This window comes from Lissotriton helveticus, chromosome 4_2, assembly GCF_964261635.1.
Source record: "Lissotriton helveticus chromosome 4_2, aLisHel1.1, whole genome shotgun sequence".
In the NCBI taxonomy this organism is placed as follows: Eukaryota; Metazoa; Chordata; class Amphibia; order Caudata; family Salamandridae; genus Lissotriton; species Lissotriton helveticus.
Window position 1 is genome coordinate 54,524,859 of NC_136064.1, and position 20,679 is coordinate 54,545,537.

Sequence of the window (20,679 nt, forward strand, 5' to 3'; positions counted from 1 at the left end):
CCCCTTGCTGCACTGTGTTTGTGTTATTTTATTTTCAAGTTGGAGGAAGCGGTGTAAACCCATCCCGTGGTTTACACACAGCATTGTGCTTTTGACTTTATAACCACAAATACTTTGACACCTAAGAACAATTACGTCACCTCATACAGCAAAAGCTGACACTCAGTGTGGTGTTATTGGCAAGAGTGGGGCACAATTCCCCAGGCAACCTTCAAACAAATTTTAAGATGGTCTGAAACAAAATAACAACTTCAAAAGCGCTCATTTTAGCAAATAGAAGTTTATTGTAAATTAAAAAATGGCATGTTCACAACACTAGAGGACAAGGAGAGCTAGAAAATAGTGCGGCTCAAGCCCACTTGCCTCTGTGGCAGCAAAGACAAATTAATCATTCCACCAACAAAATTAATACACAATGACAACAATAAGTTCAACAAAAATATCTCAACAGGAACAGGATTTCGAAACAATACTTTACATCTTTGGATAAGCCATAGAAATACTTTTACAACGAATGCCCTTCCCAGGAGGTAAGGCTCAGACCTGCTCAGCCAGAAGGAAAACCACAGATTTGCAACTCACTACTTAGAAATGTTTTGTGGCCACTGGGCCTCCCAGGCCTAGGGTATTCACACTTCCAACACTATACTCATATTCCTACACATGCTATGTCCCTGAATAGCCAGATGTAGAAAAGGCAACCATTTCTAGACATCACACTGTCTCACTTCCTTATCCGGTTCTTCGTCCTGTGCTCTAGAATGCTCTACCATGGTTCATCTTGTCCACAGATTAACCTCTCTGAATTTCTTCAATATTAAATATTTGTTGAAAGTTCCCTCATTATTATTCCCCAATACCTGCCTTACTAGCAGTAAGAAGTGCATGGCTCTTGACCATCTCATCAGCTTCAATTAACAAGACCTACTGTCCAGAGGATTCTCACATCTTATCAATGTTCTTCTCTTTTGTAGCCTACATGCGTCGTTTTTTCCTCACTAATGAGGTTGCACGCTCGGGTCTTCCTGGTCTTGATTGGGCGCAAAGTGTTCACAGAGAACAGAAAGCGCATCGAAGCGCTGCAGCCTATGGAGGGCCTGCATCAGCCCAGGTAGAGTGCACAGGCTGCTGGAGGAGAGGTAGGCATGGAGGTGCCCGTACCCCGACATCTGGCTCATGAGGTCACCCGCAACGCCCAGCTCCGCCCCCACGTCCATGTAGTTCTTCACTCCGGGCAAATGTGGGTCCAGTCTGAGGCTCAGCAGAAGCACCACCGCCTGTGGCAGCTTCCCAAGGCGAAGACCTAAAAAGCAAGAATAGAGTCCATTAATGGCAAAACTTCATTAAAGTCTATTGAACATGAAACACAACCTGGGGAAGGAACACATTCTGGTGCATCTACTGTCCATTGAGAGGCTTCACATGCAGCTGATGTCAAATTTATAGAATATGGCGTACTTGCTTTGAAAGAACAAAAACATAGGTTACGTTTCTATTGCTGTTTAAGTCTACATTCAGTAGAAACAAAAACTGGGGGGCATATTATCAAGAAACAGCGTTAAAATTATCGCCGTTTAAGCGGCAGAAAACTACCAGAACATGGGCTTCTATTGGAATTCCCAAGGGCATAATATCAAGCCCATTATCGCCGAGGCAGTTACTCTCAAATGCGAACTTATCTTTTACTCTAACACCAGGTAACCAACCATAACATATTTACATTAACTGTGCAAAGCAGTCCACATTTTGCATGCCATGTTATAATAATTACAACTTATTTAACATGAGACATGCAACAGTGTAATTCTGCATACAGAGAATGTTTCACATTTCTAAATTAAATTACAACTTTATTAATGTACACATTTTTGTCAGAATCATCAAAATGTCTCTCGATTGTAAATTAATTGCAATGGACATCAAGCTGCAAAAACATTGCCATAGGTTTGCAAAGTGGTTTTTTTCAGCATGAGTCTGATATTTGGCCCAATTTAAATCTTGGAGGGGAGCCTGTCCCTCAAAGTAAATGAATCTGTCCCCTTGACGGACGTGCCACCTGCCAGATTTAGAAATGCTAGCCCACAGCCATTCTTGCCAATGTTTTCTACGTTTGACAGACAAAGGGCCATATTATCAAGAAAGGGCGATACATTATCACAGAATTTATCGGCAGGAAACTGCCGCTAAAATGGCGATAATGGCCTTGATAATATGGCCTTGTGAATTCCTATAGAAGCCCAGGTTCTGGTGTTAACCTGGGCTTCTATGGGAATTCACAGAGGGCATATCATCAAGCCAATTATCGCCGCTTTAGCAACAGTTTCCTGCCGATAAATGCGGCAATAATGTATCGCCCTTTCTTGATAATATGGCCCAAGGTTTGCAATATCCTGGCGGTTAAAATTCTGGTGAACAGAATTATCAGCAGACAAACATAGGGTAAATATACTGGAGAAGTTGCATGATAATTAATTGCTGATTGGAAGATCATTACCATACCAAACGAATGCATAATAGCATAAGAGGATCCTCAATAACTGACTATAGAAATTCCTTATGCAAAACCTCTAATCTCATAATGGCTGCACATGCACAGTAAAGGGTGCTCTACAGATGATTTTCTCAGTAGGAGTAAATAGTTCCTCTGCAGTAGATTATAAATGTGGTTTTCTTCACTTTTTTGGGTCAAGGTGAGTTGTACATGGACCAAAGGACGCCTATCTTCTAGAATAGCTACCTTTCCCTGAAGGGGTTTTCTTTTTATCGATTTACCTTTTGATTATCTAAATATATTTAGCTGTCAATGGGGCAAATCCACATTGCAACCCTGTATGTAAGATGCTGAATCCGACGCAATAAGCGTGGCAGCTGATAGGTCAGCCTTCTGAAGAGCGGGTAACAGGGCATTTATTTCTGCCATCTGTGCAGTGAAATCACCTAAAACCTTAATGTGTGCGCGTGGGATCCTGAAATCTTCAAAAACTCCCTGCACTGCAGCACAAGCCATGGAGTACACTGTTTAGTGGCAATCACAGGCTGTGCACAGTTGTCCATGTAGAACAAGCTATTTTACTCATGTAAGGGTAAAATGTTTGTAGTTTGTGAAATGTTCAGTGTGCACTGCAGAAATGTGTAAGTCCGAAGTGTCAGATCATATTCAAGATTTACATCAGTTGCATTTAAAGATGTGGCCCACTGCACCAAATAAGGTGTAGAGCATGCACCCTGGAATACTAGCTTCAGTTGATGCTTCTAGTGTGGGTATAGGTGAAACTATATTTATTTGTTTTCCCTGAGCAAGAAGGATCTCCTTCACTATGGCTGTCGGTACTGCTGTGATGATTTTCTCAGTAGGAGTAAATTGTTCCTCTGCAGTGGATTATAAATGTGATGTATTTGCTCTAGAGGAGGTCTGTCCCTCATTATAAACTACATATGTGTACCCTCAAGTGCTAGAAACAACCCTAATGATTAGGTTTGTCTGGTTGACCTGCATGTGTATGTACTTAAATTTTAAACTTATCTGCTTGCAGCCCATGGAAGATAAATGTGTGCGTTACGCCATCATATTGCAGTTACTCAATCAATCAATTAGAAGTTCTCGTAGAGTGCGGCTTATCACCCCTGGAGTCTCCAGGCACTGGGTAGAAGTGTGAGCCTCGTTCGGAGAGGTGGTGGTCGAAGAGCTGTTTCCTGAAGTCTTTCAGGGATGGGACAGTGAAAAGGCAGATGGGGAAGTCATTCAAGGATTCGGTGGCAAGGTAGGAAAAGGATCGACCTCCGCAGAGTCTGGGACGGATGCGGGGATGTGGCCAGGTCGAGAGTGGAGGAGCGCAGCTCTCTGGTCGGTTGGTGCAAAGTCAGATGGCTGTTGATGTAGATGGGACCGGTTCTGTGGAGTGCTTTGTAGGCGTGCGTGAGGAACTTGAAGAGACATATCTTCTGAACTGGGAACCAGTGGTGGGCTCTGAGGTGTGGAGTGATGCTGGATCTTCTGGTGAGATCGAGGATTAATCTGGCTGCAGAGTTCTCGAAGGTTTGGAGGAGGTTAAGAAGCTGTTTGATGATTCGGGTGTAGAGTGTGTTGCAATAGACGAGTCAGCTGGAGATGAGCGCTAGGGTGACTATCTTCCTGGCTGACATGGGGATCCATCAGAAGATCTTGCAGAGCATGCAGTGGGTTGGGAAGAAAACCGTGGCAACATCGTTGATCTCTTGCTTCATGGTGAGATGCGAGTCTAGGATGATTCTGAGGTGGCATGAGTGGTCAATAGGGGTGGGTGCGGGGCCAAGTTTGAGGACCACCAGGTGTCGTTCTAGGTGGTGGGCCTGTTTCTGAAGATGATGACCTCTGTTGTCTCCAAGTTGAGTTTTGGCAGTTGGTCCTCATTCAGGTGGCGATGTCAATCATGGTAGTTTGGAAGTTGATTCTTGCATTGTCTGTGTCTTCTGTGAGGAATAGGAAGAACTGGGTGTCATCGGCGTAGGAGATGATGCTGAGTCCGGGAGATGTTTGCCAGAAGTTTCATCTAAGTTTTTAAGAGGGTGGGGCTGAGGGAGAAGCCCTAGGAGCCGCCGCATATGATGTCCTTGGGTGCAGAGGGGAATGATGGAAGGTGGAGCCTCTGAGTTCGGCTGGAGAGGAAGGAGATCCAACTGAGAGCGTTGCCATGGATGCCTAAGTGGTGGAGTCTGGTGACAAGGGTGTGGTGGGAGATGGTGTCGAAGGCTGCCAAAATGTCGAGGAGGATGAGGGTGGCCAATCTGCCTAAGTCAAGGAGACACCTGATATCTTCCGCTGCTGCGTTTAGGATGGTCTTGGTGCTGTGGTTGGGCCAAAAATCTGACTGGGAGCGGTCGAGCAGGTGGTTTTCTTCTAGGTAGTCTGTAAGCTGGCGGCTGATGGCTTTCTCCACGACTTAGGTGGGATGTGGTGGGGGGAATGGGTCAGTAGTTTTAGAATTTGTTTGAGTTGTCTAAGGGTTTCTTCAGTAGAGGTTTGACCTCGGCATGCTTCCAGGTGTCTGGGATGGTGGTTGTGGTGAAGGAGGTGTTGAGAAGTGCTGTGAGGGGACCTCCAATTGCTTCTCTTCCTAGGTTGTGGATGTGGTGGGGACAAGGATACGAGGAAGATTCGGGGTGAATGGAGTTCATGATGGAGGCGTTGTTGTCGGCCGAGAGCTGCTTTGTGTCGATGATTTGGTGGTGTGGGGGGCGGGTTGAGGGTTAAAGTTGCTGTAGATGTTGGAGATTTGCGGTGAAAGTAGTGTGCTAGAGTGTCAGAGAGGAATTGGAAAGGGTAGATTGTGTTCTCAGTGGCGGCTTGGTGTGGTTGGCACTCGTTTCGATGTGGGTGTTGAGACATTCTTTCTTTGTTGGTTTCTCTGAGCCGGTGGTGGTAGCTGTTGAGGGCGAATCAGAAGGAGTCATGGTTGGCTGGGGTCTTGTTAGCATGCCATTGTCTCTCCAGTTTCTTATAGTAGCGTTTGAGGGTCGGAAGTTCTGAGGTGTACCATCTTGCTTGATTGGTGGGTCTTCCCCTGGTGGTGGTTTTCCGAGGGCGGTGGTGTCGGAGGAGATCCAGTTGGAGAAGCTTTGTAAGTGAGTTTGAGGGTATCCGCAGGAGCTGATCTTGCTTTCTTGAGGGCGGCTGTCCAGAGGAGTTCCGTGACTTTGCTCCAGTTGGGTCTAGGGAGGATGGGGTGTCACCGTGGGGATTCCAGTGGGCCGTGGATGGAGTAGCGAATGATGTTGTAATTTGTCCAGGTCAGTTCGGTGGTGTGAGAGAAGTTGACGTAGTCACTAGTGGAGAATATGGAGTCCAGGGTGTGTCCTATGCTGTGCGTGGGGGTGGTTACCAACGGAGAGAGGCCGATGATGCTCATGTTTCTGAGTAGCGTGGTGGAGTTGGTGTCAATGGGGCCCTCAAGGTGGAAGTTCAGGCCTCCCAGGAAGATGTAGTAGGTTGAGTCTATAGCCAGTGGGGTGGGAGGGCAGGGGGCTGGGCAGGTGGTTGTGCAGGGAAAAACTGGAGCGAGCCAGTGTGTAACACCAAGGAGGCGGCGACAAGAAACAAAACAACACGGGCCAGAAAATGACAAATGTGATGCACAGGCAATACTGACAAATGAACAGTGAAGGACTTGCTAAGGCTAAAGCTTAAACACAGGCAACCATTCAAAATTGAGGCTAACCCAAAACAAACAAAAGCAATAATTATAATCAAATGTTGGAAGGAACTCGCCACTTGTGAAGGTAGGAGACCAGCACCGGGGCTTGAACCGGTGACAACACAGACCAGGAGGACAGGGAAGTGCTTCTCTGCCGAGAGGCTTCACAGGGGGAGCGTCGACCAGACAAGAACGTCTTGGGTTGCTGCATGGACATGTATAGAAAGGAATTGGGTATATACTAGGGCAAGTTTACATGTGTTTTAGCACATAGCTTCAAGAGCTCTGGTCAGTGAAATGATATATTTTGCTCTGCTGCCTGCTATTCTGCATTAAACGCTAGTTGGACTTTAGGCTTCCAGAAGTGTTGCATTTTATTTTTAACAGGGCGTATGTCTCATGAGATATTAAGCACTGTAAGGGACATTTCTGCAGAATATTCAGATTTGTACAGTGCATGACTACCCAACCATTCCCAGCACTAGGCCACAGAAAAGGCACCCAGAGACAACAAGGGCGACTCCCAATATCAAGGTTTAAAATAAGCAGGTTTTAAGCTTCCTGCAGAAGACTGTAAACAAGCGGCAGGTTCTCAATTCAAGTGGAAGATAGTTCCACCATTCTGTGCCAAACAAAAAGCTTGGCCTCCTTGTCTGGCTCTCCTAATTCTAGGAACAACAGCAAGATCCAAATTACTTGAGCACAGAGACTAGTTGGGTGTATTTGCCTACACCAAGGATCTGAGGTAGTAGGTGCCAGAGTTTGACTGCCATTTGAGCATATAGCACAGTGCCTTGAATTGAATGTGACGTTCAACTGGGAGCCAGTGCAATTCGCAGAGGAGGCTGGCAGCGGGACGGAACTTGGCGGGATGCAGAAGGAGTCTTGCCGCTGCATTCTGCAAGAACCTGAGCCATCTGAGAAGGTACTTTGTGCCCGTAGATAAAGAATTTTTCAGTAGGCACGCCTAAAGATGACCAAGGCCTGGAGGACTGTTTGCTGGGCCGAGAATGGGAGACATCCTAGAATTTTTTTGAGCCATCTCAAGATCTTGAAGCAGGTGGCAGCCACTTTGGTGATTTGGTGACTCATCGAAATATTCTCACCCAGCCAGACTCCTAGAATCTTGCCTACTGGAACAAGTGTGGGTAGAGAACACAACACCTCAGGCCACAGATGTGGGCCCCACAGGTGGGGAAAGTTGCCCAATAATAAGACCTCAGTCTTTCCTCCATTTAAATTCAAGGAGTTAGTGTTCATCCAGGAGCAGTCTCGTACGAGGCAGTAATTCAGTGCCTCTGTGCTGTTGATCTCCTGAGATGACAAGAAGACAACGATTTGCGTATCATCAGTGTAAGAGAGGAGGATGAGAACGTACTTTTCTACAATATCTGAAAGTGACCTTACACATACGTTAAAGGGCATTGGGCTAAGAGTGGAGCCCTGAAGGACTCCAGAGGTTGAGGGTGCAGCTTAAAATAATGGTGTGGATTTCGAAGACATTATCCCGGAGGAAGGAGCTCAGCCAGAAAATAGTTGTGTTCTGCACCTTTACAGCCTCTAACCTATTGAGTAGAGTGTGTTGTGGTTCGCCATGTCGAATGCTGCACTGAGGTCCAACAGTGGTGCCACCATTGTCTAGTTGTTGTCTTAGATACTTAGTTACTGCTAGTAGCACTGACTATGGCCGGCTCTAAAGCCTGATTGTGAGGTGTGGAGCAGACCATACTGTTCTGTATACACCGCGAGTTGTTTAACATGCTTTTCTAGGGCTTTAGATAGGTTAGGGAGGAGGGATATTGGTTTATAGTTAAACCAGGTGAAGGGATCTAGATTAGGTTTTTGGAGTAGGCGCATGACCATTGCATGTTTCCATGCCCTTGGGCTGACACCTTCCGAACGTGAGGCATTTAGAAGCTATGTAAGTAAATTCATCCAGAAAGGTTCAAGATTGCCAAACACCGAAGAAGGGCAAGAGACAAGAGGTGAACCTGACTTGAAGTGAGGAGGAATTTCAAAGTGGGAGGTACCGGAGCGGTAATGAGCTCAATGTGAAGGACCTGGTAGGATGACCCTGTTGAGAGTTATGCTCTCATATGGGGAAGGAGTAACATGAGTGCCTTTAGAGTTATAGTCTGATGTAGGGGAGAAAGTGGCTTGAATGTCTGCAACTGTTTACGAGAAAAAAGTGGCTAATTCATCACATGTGGATTGTGAGAGAGGGACAACCAAGCCTGTGTTTGCAGAGCCAGAAAGTGTTTTAACATCTTGAAAGAACATTTTCGGATAGTTTTGGGCCATGTTGATTTTATCAGAGAAAAAGGAGGCCCGTTGTCATCTGCGCTATAGGATTTCTGCCAAGTTCTCTCAAGGGATTTGCAGATATTTTTATTTTGGTGCAGTATGTGATTGAACCAGGGGGCCGGTGGGAGGATTCTGTGGTGCTTTTTGGTTATTACCAGAATTAAAGAGTCAAGTACTGACCCAATCCACCTATAAATGATGGGAGCATCAGAACACACCGAGTTGTGCAGCATCGGACAACTAGACTCCAGAATAGAGTTCAATACAGAAACACTGAGCTTCGACCAGTTCCTGTTAAAGGAGGTGGACTTGGCTGCCCCTGACTGGGGCACACCTGAAACAGTAAGAGCGAAGGGACCTGTGAAATGGGCAGACCAGGCCAGCGATGGGCCTGATGTAAATGTTTTTGTACTTGTATAGCGTGCAGCTACCCAGACCGGGTCTCCCGGCGCTTGTACTCAGACCGCTAAGGAACCCTTCCTGGTTTTCCTTGTGAAGTGTCCACTCCTGGGCACCTCCATGGTGAAACCAGGCATCCTCGCGCTGTCGAGAATATCCGGTCAGAGGAAATTGAGCCCGAGACCCACCGAGGCGGGAATCGAACCATGGTCCCGGGCCAGAGCTCTGCATCAAGGTCTGCCGCTCTAACCATTGAGCCACACTTCTCCACACTTAGCCTGCCCATTCCATTCACTCGACAAAATAGGTGTCAAGCAAATGGCCAGGCTCGTGGGTAGGACCATTGGCAACAAGCTGGACATCCAGGGCCATAAGATCTTCAATAAGAGAGGGAGCAGTTTTGCATGACTTATTGTCAAGATGGATATTAAAGTCCCCAAGAATTGTAAAGCTAGCGGGGCAGATTTACAAGCCCTTTGCGCCTCTTTTACGACGCCATTGCTTCATTTTTGTGACGCAGCAGTGCAAAACCAGCGCCATGCTGCGGGGTATTTACAACGTGACGCATCTGGGAGATGCGTGACGTTGTAAAGCCCTGCGCCAGAAGTAGGCGTTCCTGCACAGAGGGGGGCGTTCTGGCGCAATCTACAAGATTTCACTCAGTCACTTTTGAGCCCATGCTGCGTCAAAACCCTGCGCCTGCTTGAAGCAGGCGATAGGATTGAAACAGCATTTGAAAGATAGGGCAGCCCAGAGCCTTGCTGGAGCTGCGTCGCGCTTGCGACACAACTCCAGCAATGCGCCACCTTTCCGGCACAGATGCATCACGCATCTGTCCGTTTTTGCCCCATGGTGCGCCTCATTGTAAATGCGGCGCATCCATGGTGGCGGAGCCGTGGCGCACAATAACTGGCGCATCCCTGCTGATATGCAGGGATGCGCCAGTTATTGTAAATCTGCCCCAGCATACTTTATGATGCAGGGGGTAGGGCCTCTGCTAGACTAGAGCATCAGCTGGCCGCCGGACCAGAAAAGTGTTATATCACTCATATGAAATTGTTAGAAAGAGTGAAGGAAAGCAATAGAGCTTCATAGTCTGGATGGTAAATTTGTCAATTTTGCAGTCATCCTGTGCTTTGAAAATAAGTGCAAGGCCTTCCCCTTTCTTATTCATGCTATGAACTCTGAGAATGCAATAGTCTGAAGGCAGAGCGGCTATAATGTCTGGTACTGAGGCCTCATTCCACCACGTTCAACCAAATATATCACTGGAGAAATTAGTTTCTTATTCTCGTAAAAGAGATTAAAATCCTTCAAAGATGTTTTTATTATGTCTTCCTATTATGTCTATGGTAATTAGAGAAAGAACAGAAAGTGAAAGGTGTAGTAAATACACCATTGTGTAAAAACCTGTACATCTCAGGGACACATCAGAGTAAATTCTGGCACATATTTGGTTATCTAGTCGCAAAACTATTCACTTGCACATGCCTGACTTAGATGCCCAAAAAGCATCATTTATGAGTTTAAATTTGTAATTCACCAAACGCGGATTTGCACTTGTTTTTTAATGTAATCACAATTAATGTTATGCCAAAATCTCATATCTTAATTATGTTGGGTGTTGATTATTTAGGGTGTGTTCAGCATCTAAACTCACAAACTCAAACATCTCTGGACACGCTCACCCAGATAATGGTTGCAAATATTCTATTTTCAAAGCGGTAAATATGTTTTAAAGGAGGAAAAGTGGAGAAAAAAAATTCTCACATATGTGGTGGAGCTACGGAGTGCACATGCATGTGGGCAGCACCTTTACAAATGCAAAAATGTGCACTTTTAAGATTTACACGTGCACTTATTTCAATTTGTTCACCAACAAATTACAAACTCCTGAAAATCTGTGAAAGTAATATTCTCCTGGGAAAAGCCAAATAATTATTTGTGAGTTCGAAAACAGCCAGAAATGTACTTCAAAAATGGGCATATGCCTAAGGGAGTACAATTCTGACAATGCTACATGAATCAGTCGCTTAGAGATTTAGGTAAATTTGAGATTTTTTTTTTTTTGCAGAGTTTTATATAGCGCGAACTAGACCCGAACCGAATCAGGTATCGGAGCGCTGTACATATTACCAGTTACGTTACATGAGGACACACTTTCATTTTAGTCATGGTGAGATTAAGTGATTTGCTCAGAATCACAGGAGGTTTTTGGCGTCGTTACCGAGACTCGAACCCAGATCCCCAGGTCCAAGGTCGAGCGAATATAATTGTGTTACCCCGCTCAGGTTGTGTGGTATTACCACAAATATGACTTCCAATTTTGAAATACTGTCTGAGACACTGCTTCCACTGGGCTTCCACTGGGCTTGCTTCTATTTGTACAGACATATAACGATGGGGCTAATGTTGCAATGTGGTACTCCTATGCGCTCCTTTAAATTAAAAGGTGCTCAATGTTTGTAATCTATTTACTACATACATATAAAACACAACTTTTCAAATGTTCAGCCTTCTCTAAATCTCTTTGGACTGTAGCAAAGAAGATCATATGTGCTCTTTGGAAGTGGAATTTACACACAGCAGCAATCAATGCAAGTACACGTGGGATAGAAATTCACCATTAATTGATGGTAACACATTTGTATCTGACTCACCTTGGGTAGCGTTGCTGATCCTGATTACCAGGCTCTGAAACTCATTCATCTAGAAGAGAAATAATTGGTGCGCCAGTTAGATAACATAAACAGGCCAAACCAAAACATGCCATGTTTCCAGCATTGATTTTTGTAATTAATAATATTTATTTGCTAAATGTACAATAATTGTTAGCATCTGTGGAACATATATTCAAGGTCCCTGGAATTATTACTTTTGTTGCCACCAAGTCTTCCGCATTATTATGGATTTGCCGAATTTGCCACATGACCCATTATTTGCGGCTTAATTTGCAAAATTTAAACCAAAAAATGGTTTCTAGCTCAAACGGATTAAAAATTACAAAGAATGCAGCAGCATATGTTGTCATACATTGGAGGGCCCTTCGAAAGGTTGACCGTTCCCCTTTCTATTGCGTATTTCCGTATTTGGGTGTCAAAGTAGTACTAATACGGTACATCATTTGGCCAGATACTGTTAACAAATACAAATTCCAAAATAATGAGGTAACAGTAGCACACAATGTGGCACATTATGCTACATAATTTGCCTTTTGGTGCTGCAATATTTAGCCAACCCCGCCAAATAATTTGTTCCTCCCTTGCCACACAATTCCAGAGGCCCTGCATTTATATTTCTTTCTTTATGAAAAGATTTCCTCGCCTCACTTTGTTGTTTACTCTTTAAGTACTGCAAAATGTATATCTGTTTGCCTCGCTGTGGCCTATGGGAAGCTCATTATATATTATGGGGGAAAGCAATCACTCTAAATAAGAAATAATGTAACACCCTCAGAAATAAGGTATGAAGCGAGTGTATAGAAAAGGAGAAGTCACCTGCATGTAAAACAAGCATTTACAATGCAATGGTCTCGGCATTATTAAAGGTAGAGCTATTGGCATTGCTCATGACATTTTTTTATTAATCATAAATAAATGGCATTGTCATTTACATTGCCAATAGCTTAATCATTAAATAAATGGCATTGTCATTTACAATGCCAATAGCTTAATCGCTCGCAAATGCATGAACTATTGCATTTACACACACACAGAGCCACACACACAAAGCCACCCACACACACATACAGAGCCACCCACACAGAGTCATTCACATAGAGCCACCTACACAGAGCCACCCTCACACAGACAGAGCCACCCATACATAGAGCCACCTACAAAAAAAGCTAGCCACACACACACAGAGCCACACACACACACAGACAGAGCCATGCACACACACAGACAGAGCCACACACACACACAGACAGAGCCACGCACAGACACAGACAGAGCCACGCACACACACAGACTGTGGTAGGATGGTGCGGTGGTGCTGTGGAAGGATGGCGCGGTGGGGCTGTAGAAGGATGGCGCGGTGGTGCTGTGGAAGGATGGTGCTGTGGAAGGATAGAGTGGTGGTGCTATGGAAGCATGGAGCGGTGGTGCTGTGGAATCATGGGGGAGTGGTGCTGTGGAAGCATGGGGGAGTGGTGCTGTAGAAGGATGGTGCAGTGGTGCTGTAGAAGGATGGCGCGGTGGTGCTGTAGAAGGATGGCGCGGTGGTGCTCTAGAAGGATGGCTCGGTGGTGCTGTAGAAGGATGGCGCGGTGGTGCTGTGGAAGGATGGCGCGGTGATGCTGTGGAAGGACGGCGCGGTGGTGCTGTAGAAGGATGGTGCAGTGGTGCTGTGGAAGGATGGCGCGGTGGTGCTGTGGAAGGATGGCGCAGTGGTGCTGTGGAAGGATGACGCAGTGGTGCTGTGGAAGGATGGCGCGGTGGTGCTGTGGAAGGATGGCGTGGTGGTGCTGACAGGTTGGAACCAGCTGTGGGAACTGGAAGGCGGCTCTGCTTCTAAAGTGTTGCACAAAGACCCTGCTTATTTCTCAGAATCAAGCCAGATAAGTGCACTCCGCCTCCTGCCGTCGATGAGCTGCTGCTGCATGGGGAGACCGGCTTAACCCAACTCCTCCCCGCCCCCAACTCCCGTTGGCCACCTCTTGCTTTGGCACCCTACATGCTCACTTCCGTGCAAAACAGCGCTGCCTCTCGGACCTCAGGAGAAAATGTGAAGGCAGCTGTGGGCGTCTTTCTCTTACCTACATAGTGGATAAGTCTGTGCCGCCAGGAGTCGAACTCCAGCCAGAACCCCTTCCTCTCCGCCGAGCACAGAGGGCTCCGGCACCATTCTGCCTCTTCCCTTTTCCATCTGCGTGTGACATCACTAGCCCTCATTTACATACGGCCGCTTCCAGTGATAGCCAACGCCACAGACTACCTTGAAATGAACTCCTCAAAGTTATCGGTACTGAGACTGACAACCTGTAGGCGGCGTGGGCGCAGTGGTAGGTAAAAAAATTAAGAGGATACTTTTGTTAAGTGAGCGAGGCTGAGGTCAAAAGGGCTTCGTCAGATAGAGTGGATACAATGACCCTCACTGTCTGGCCACATGGGTAGTGAGAACTAAGAGATACAACGCAGATTTAACAATAGACCCACAGCGCAGACATTTTCGAAATCGGGGGGTGTTTTTTGCTGAGTGACGGATGATGTCACAGGTAGAAAGAACGCAAAAAACACACCCCTGAATCTGAAAAAGACGGGGCTTGAACCGAGTGACGCCCCTCTCCTCCAATGGCTGGCCAGCATTTACTAGGCCAGCCAATGGAGAAGAGGGGCGGGTTCCAAGCTCCCTCTAAGAATCATTAAATCTCGGGCTCCGCCCACTGCTACGCAGTACGACGGTCCCTCGACCTAAAAAATGGCACTTAGATGAAATCAGAACAAAAAGAGCTGGCAGAACACTGGTGATCGGAATTCGGAAACTCTCATATCCTTCATTCCCAAAGATTAAATACAAGCAGAAAGTCACGCACACAGCACAGCAAGCAGAGCTGCTCCTCTACGTTGCAGCAAATGGAGAGAAAAAGCAGCTCAGTATCTACCAAGATATGGGCCTGTTTTTCTCTCTCTCTGCACTGGAGCACTTTAGGCTGCAATGCACCAGCACACAGGCGCGGCCGGCACACGTAAGAGCGGTGAGGGCTCGGGGTGGGGCCGAGTCAGTGATGCGGCAAGTGCAAGGTAAGTGGTTTTATTTATTTTTTATTTAATTTTAGCTATCCTGTTATCTGTTGACCCCCCCGCCCGCCCCAGCAATCTTACCTGTGCCGGCCGTGCCTGCCAGCACACACACCCTTGGGCTACAGTGCAAAGATGTGTACCTTAAGGCAAGCTTAGGGGACCCTTCCAGTACAAAGTCTATATCCTTCACTACTTTCCCAGCCTTGTATGTATGCTGTATGTGCAGTACACATGCACAGTATGAACATTATGGATAAATGTACACCATTTCTCCTTCATTCAGCTGCATTCAGGAGGTATAAGGTTTGGCAGCTCAAACCCCATTAGATAGGGCTTTGTATCAAAACCCAGGGGGAGGGGGGTTGCATGGAAACACCCACACACCATCCATGGGACGCCCCTTTGATGCAAAGTAGCGTAAAGTAACGTGTGTCGCTACTTTCTGTTCTTTGGCCTGCTTTCCAACACAAATCTTGGTTTGACTTGGAAAGTAAATACCACCACAACGCTTTGCACTGGCTTGGTGTTCCCAAGGTACAAATAGTAGTAAATTAGGGCCATAATGTGTAGCGTTCTGGGAGGGGGCAATCCACTGATATGTTTTCAACTGAGATGAGTTTTGTACTTATTTTGGACAGACCGTAACATTTGTAGGATCCCTACTAATAAATAAAAAGCAATAGTACTAAACACAAATATTTAGTAAACTATCAAAACATTCAAGTAAATATATGAGCGGGTTAGCATTTGAGGAGTTTACAGCTGTGATTTGTCTAGCAACACTTTTAGGTGGCGGTGCCCAGACGACAGTAAATATAATTTGACATAAATTAAAATGCACACCATATTTTCCATATCACTCGGTCTAGTTAATTGAGCAAGAAACTCTGGGAGAAAAACGTATGCATTGCTTCACTGTGGAGAAGTCCTACTTTTGATTGCAATTACGGGAAATGCATAAAGGCAGATTTAAACGAAGAGCCCTAGCATGTAAATAGTTCGGCTGGCTGGTTGTGCAACTGTTTATCCCAAGTCTTGTGCAATACTGCCACACTGTGGCTACTAGGATATTTGATTTTAATTCAACCCTTAAATGATTTCTCTTTAGTGATGTTTTTGATGTTAAAATAGACAGCTAAACGAAAACAACATCCATCCTAGAATTGCAAAACAAACTTTTACATAAACAGGGAACAATGAAAAAGTAGGACAAATAATAAGATAACGCACTGCACTTATATAAAAAGTACTTTCCAAACATGGGCTTTCGTGACACAGTCTTACACAGACCAGTTCATCCCGCTCACCCTACAACTGAGAACACAGGGGCTATCCTCAAAGAGAAGGGCGATGTGACCTTCAGAACTGAAAAATACTCGCTCTTCAAAAACCTTTTCCAAGCTAACCACTGGCTCTTAAAAATCCGTACACCTTTCTCTAAACATGCAATGAATAAACTTCAAAGCCAAGACTATTATGAGGGAATAGCATGAAATACTGACTGGCGACCAGTATCACTGCGGGACACATGACTACAAAGACATCCTTGGATGGGATGTGGTCTTCGCATATCCCTGTAATGTTTTTTTCAGAGTCAAAAAGGGTTTCACACAGAAACAAAAAAATCCAGCACCACTGGCAAAACCCCAGGCCCGGACGGACTCCCGCAAGAATGCTACGCTGCATATTGGGAGACTCTTATCCCACACCTAGTAGATCTCTTCGACGAGGCCCTAGAGAAGGGCTCCTTTTCACCCAAGACAGATATGGCCACCATTGTTGTTCTCCCTAAAACACAACCCCGTCTCCCTGCTGTGCGGACTACTGCCCAATTTTTCTCATAAATATGGAGGTGAAAATATTCGCTACAATTCTAGCCCAACAGCTGAAGCCCTACCTCACCAAGCTGGTTCACCTGGACCAGTGTGGGTTTATACCCATGTGAGGGACTAGACATTGCCTCCGTCGTCTCCATCTGGCCTTGGCACACCGCCACTTGCTCACCCCCTACTTGGCACTTCTTGTCGTCAATTTCAAGAAGGCCTTTGTTTCTGTGGACTGGCAATACCTGAACGACTTACTAGAGGAGATGGGTTTCGGCCCACGCTTTCGCAACCTGGTTAAGGTTCTTTAAGCCCGGCCCCACACACGGGTGCTAGTCCACGGGGCATTATCAGAGGCCTTCCCCATTCATAGAGGGATGAGGCAGGGGTGCCTCCTCGCGCCCCTCTTATTCACCCTGGCAATGGAGACCCTGGCGGGTCTGATTCGGTCGAAGGACCGCATCCGGGGATGGGAGTGGCCCAACTGGGAGGTGGACAAAATTGCCCTTACCGCAGATGATGTTTTAATTTTCCTGGCGGAACCACCTCTGTCCAGCCCTCCCTGTCTCTGTGCATTACACTCCTTCGGGCAGGCCTCGACCTATGACTTAACCACAGCAAGTGTGCACCAAACCCAGTGGACACATAAACTCACCCAATATAATCCTTTCTGGCACGGTAATCGGGTCCGGGAGGTTAGTGGGCTGAGGGGATTTCGATCTTGGGACCTTATAGGGATCTCCCAACTCAGGAATGTGTGGGCTAACGGCCACATATACTCCCTCCAAGACCTACAGTCCAGGTATTCTCTACACCCATCAAAATTTTACAAGTACCTGCAATTGCATCACGCTCTCCATTCGCACATACCTGATGGGGATGTACGTCATGACAACGCAGGCTTTCACACTGTGCTGCCAATACGACGCATCCATTACAACGCAAGTCGTTACAACGACTTGCACTGTAGGCGCTGGATTTTGGAATAGTATGATTTACTATTCCAACTCCAGCCTACGCTACAGAAGGGAAGGTGTTGGAATAGTAAACCTACTATTCCTTAGTCTCTAGCGCCATCCAGCACAAGTCGTTGTAACGACTTGCGTTGTAATGGCAGCGTCGTAATGGCAGCACGGTGTAAAGCCCGCGTTGTCATGGCTGTCTTCCCCTGATGGCACAGCGGTTCTAGAATACAACCCTTCCGAGGTGCAGATTATGGTGGGCAATTTGGGGAAGGGGGGCATCTCTTGCATCTACCGTACACTAATCAGCAACATCCCAACCACACTAGACCGGCTCAGAAGCCAGTGGGAGGAATGGGTGGTCCACTGGAGGAGGAGGACTGGAGAGTTGCACCCATGGCGCCTAAGATGGTCACTGCATCGGCTAGACTCTGCCTGATACAACTGTACTGCTTGCATGAAACCTACTTAACCCCTGCATGCCTTCACAGAGCTGGATTGTACCCAACTGCCTCGTGTACACGCTGCGGCCAGGACCAGGTGGCTTTATTCCATATGGTCTGGGCATTTCCCCAACTGGCACGATTCTTTGGGGGCATTGAGGACGAACTCACAGAAGTCTTGGGGTGGGAAGTTCCTCATGACCCATGGCACACTCTCCTGGGGATCATGGATGGGCTTGATGGGTCCAGAAACGAGAAGCTGTTTTTAACAGGTCTATGGTTGTAGCAAAGTAATACATAGCCGCCAACTGGAAACGTCCCGCTCCACCTAGCCTCAAGAAATGGTGGGAGGGGGTAAACTGGTGTGCTACACAGGAAAAACCTATGTATGACGCATGGGGATGCCCGAAGAAATATCACAGGGTGTGGGGCAAATGGCTGGGTATTATGGGTTACATTTGGGTTGCCTGCTAACTGTCTGTATCATGTAAGATTTCGTGGGGTCTTGCAGTACAATATTAATCATCCAACTGATTGGGAATTGTCGTTCGTACTGTAATGTGATGAACTGCTGGTTCTCATGTCCAAAATCAATAACATTGTTTATCAAAAAAAGTTGTCTTTGTGAATCAGGCCCTAGGACTGCACAGAACCAACAGTTCACAGTTCAGAACCTCTATTCAATTTGAGGGATACATTGTGGAATAAATATATTACTATAACATGTAATAACCTAGAAAAGAGATTATCTAGAAATAGAGGGATACATATATCCAAATTTGTACACTGCAGTTGCTGAGAGTAGCTCTGGACATGCAGTAATATACAGAGGAACAGTATGGCATACATACCCCGTTTTCAATGTTGAAGTGCTGAAACCCCATACTCGATGTCTCCTGTGGCTGGTCTGGTGGTCCTGTGCTTGACTCAGTCGTTTCCGGAGTCCCTCGATGAATCGGGCCTATAGAATCCATTGTCCCAAGGCACTCTTGCTCCATGGAGAACCTGTGAAGGTCCAGCTCCGTGCATTCCACTGGTGCATGTGCCCACCTGTGCTGGCACTGCTCGGAGGCGCACGAAACTGTAGCTGACATGGGAGGGTGACCGAAGGACTCCGGGGCCACTACTGGATTCGATCTCATTTCACACGATGAGCAGCCGGCAGAACAGTCGCTGGAGCCAGAGTGCCTGATGAGGGGTTGCGTTTCTGAAACCCTTCTGGTGAATTGAGGACCAGTGCTTGGGTGGAAAGGTAGAGGGTGCTCTGGTCCAGGCTGCAGAGGGCAGGGTTGACTGTGCGGCTGGAGGCTGGAGGTATGGCTGTCTAGAGCACAGTGCAACTCCTCTACTGGACCTGTGAACAAAAAAGGCTTTAATATATGTTGAACTTACACCACGGGGGATCTAGATGACAGTCAATGTTTTCAAAAAGCAATCAGTGTCTCTATTGGTGGATGGATTCTTGATTTAGCCTTCCAAATGCAGCACCTTTCAAGGTGCTGTCAGAGAAGTTCTTGCCTGATAAGTAAACGTTATGGTTTCTGGCTAATCTGAGCACCAGACTAAACAAGGGATTCCTGTCGAGGACTTCCAATCACAAGAGACTACGCCTGACCAGTGCTTAATTTGTGCCGGTGCTATCCGGTGCTCAGCACCAGCACTTATTTCAGAGGGCCTGGACTATACTGAATATGCTACTTACCAGTATGCATCTGTTCTTGGCATGTAGGACTGCTAACATTCATATTCTAATGCTAAGATATGAATTTAGCAGCCCACATTCCTCGAACATTTCTTTACTTGTAGTCAATTCAATTCAATTCAAAGATAGCTTTATTCGATTTTTGAAGATAAACAACCATAAAAGCACATTTAAATACAAAATTTTTCTTTTTAAAATATTTTCATTCATGTAATACATTATGCATAAAATGGAAATGTGTGTAGTTAAAAAATCCTATTTCCAGAAAGTATTATATAAAAACGGTATACACCCGTTACAACGCATCTTTTACTCCGCACTACCATTACAACGCGACTTTTACTCCGCATACCATTACAACGCATTGCGCTGGGGGGCGCTCTAGGATAGGGAATAAGTATAATTTACTATCCAACACCTTCCCTAGGGTCCACGGGGACTGGAGTTAGAATAGTAAATTATACTTACCACTATCCAGCGCCCCAAAGCGCTATGCGTTGTGACGGTATGCGGAGTAAATGTCGCGTTGTAATGGTATGCAGAGTAATAGTATGCGTTATAACGTCATACATCCTATAAAAACTTATAAAATATTTTCAGATCATTGACGCTCTACATTTTACTGCGTATTTCAGAAACTTTGCTACTGCAGCCACGGTAATTTCATCTTGAAGCATATATAATTTGATCAGAGCTGGTCTGCATTGCCTGAGGCCCCATAATTTTAACAACGGGGTCAAATGCCTCTTTCTTCCCCATTCATAATATTTACAAAATAATATGCAATGGATATTTGATTGCTTTGAGATGTTATCACAAGGGCAATTCAACAAGTTGGAAGACCAATCGTTTACAGTAGGAAATGTTATCATTCTGAAAAAACAGTCAATCCTCATCCTTGTTAACAATAGTCTCGTATAGACGGAGTATGCAGGAGATAGATAAAGCGGAATACCTGCTCCGTTCAACAAGAGATGATGATGGGTAATGGTTGGCTTGTTTCCCTCTAGATAGGAGCGCCTGTCTTCAAGTAGGCCTAGGCAGCATTCTTTGAGGGCCTTTTTCGTGATTAAGGAGCATGACATAGGGTTTTCGAACAAATCAGAGTGCCCTATGGAATTTAGGAATTTAC

The 20,679-nt window shown here is 45.9% G+C and overlaps 1 protein-coding gene across 1 annotated transcript in view; it reads right to left on the reverse strand.

The window, feature by feature from the left end:
* Positions 1-264: 264 nt before the first annotated feature.
* The window catches only part of LOC144751956 (uncharacterized), a 52,557-nt gene continuing 32,142 nt past the window's right edge, over positions 265-20,679 (reverse strand). Inside the window, exons 8-10 of the mRNA XM_078639919.1 lie at positions 18,697-19,199; positions 11,534-11,582; positions 265-1,303 (exon numbers count right to left, since the gene is read on the reverse strand). Of these exons, the coding sequence (XP_078496045.1) occupies positions 999-1,303; positions 11,534-11,582; positions 18,697-19,199 (857 nt within the window). The 3' untranslated portion in view covers positions 265-998. The remainder of the gene's footprint in view (positions 1,304-11,533; positions 11,583-18,696; positions 19,200-20,679) is intronic.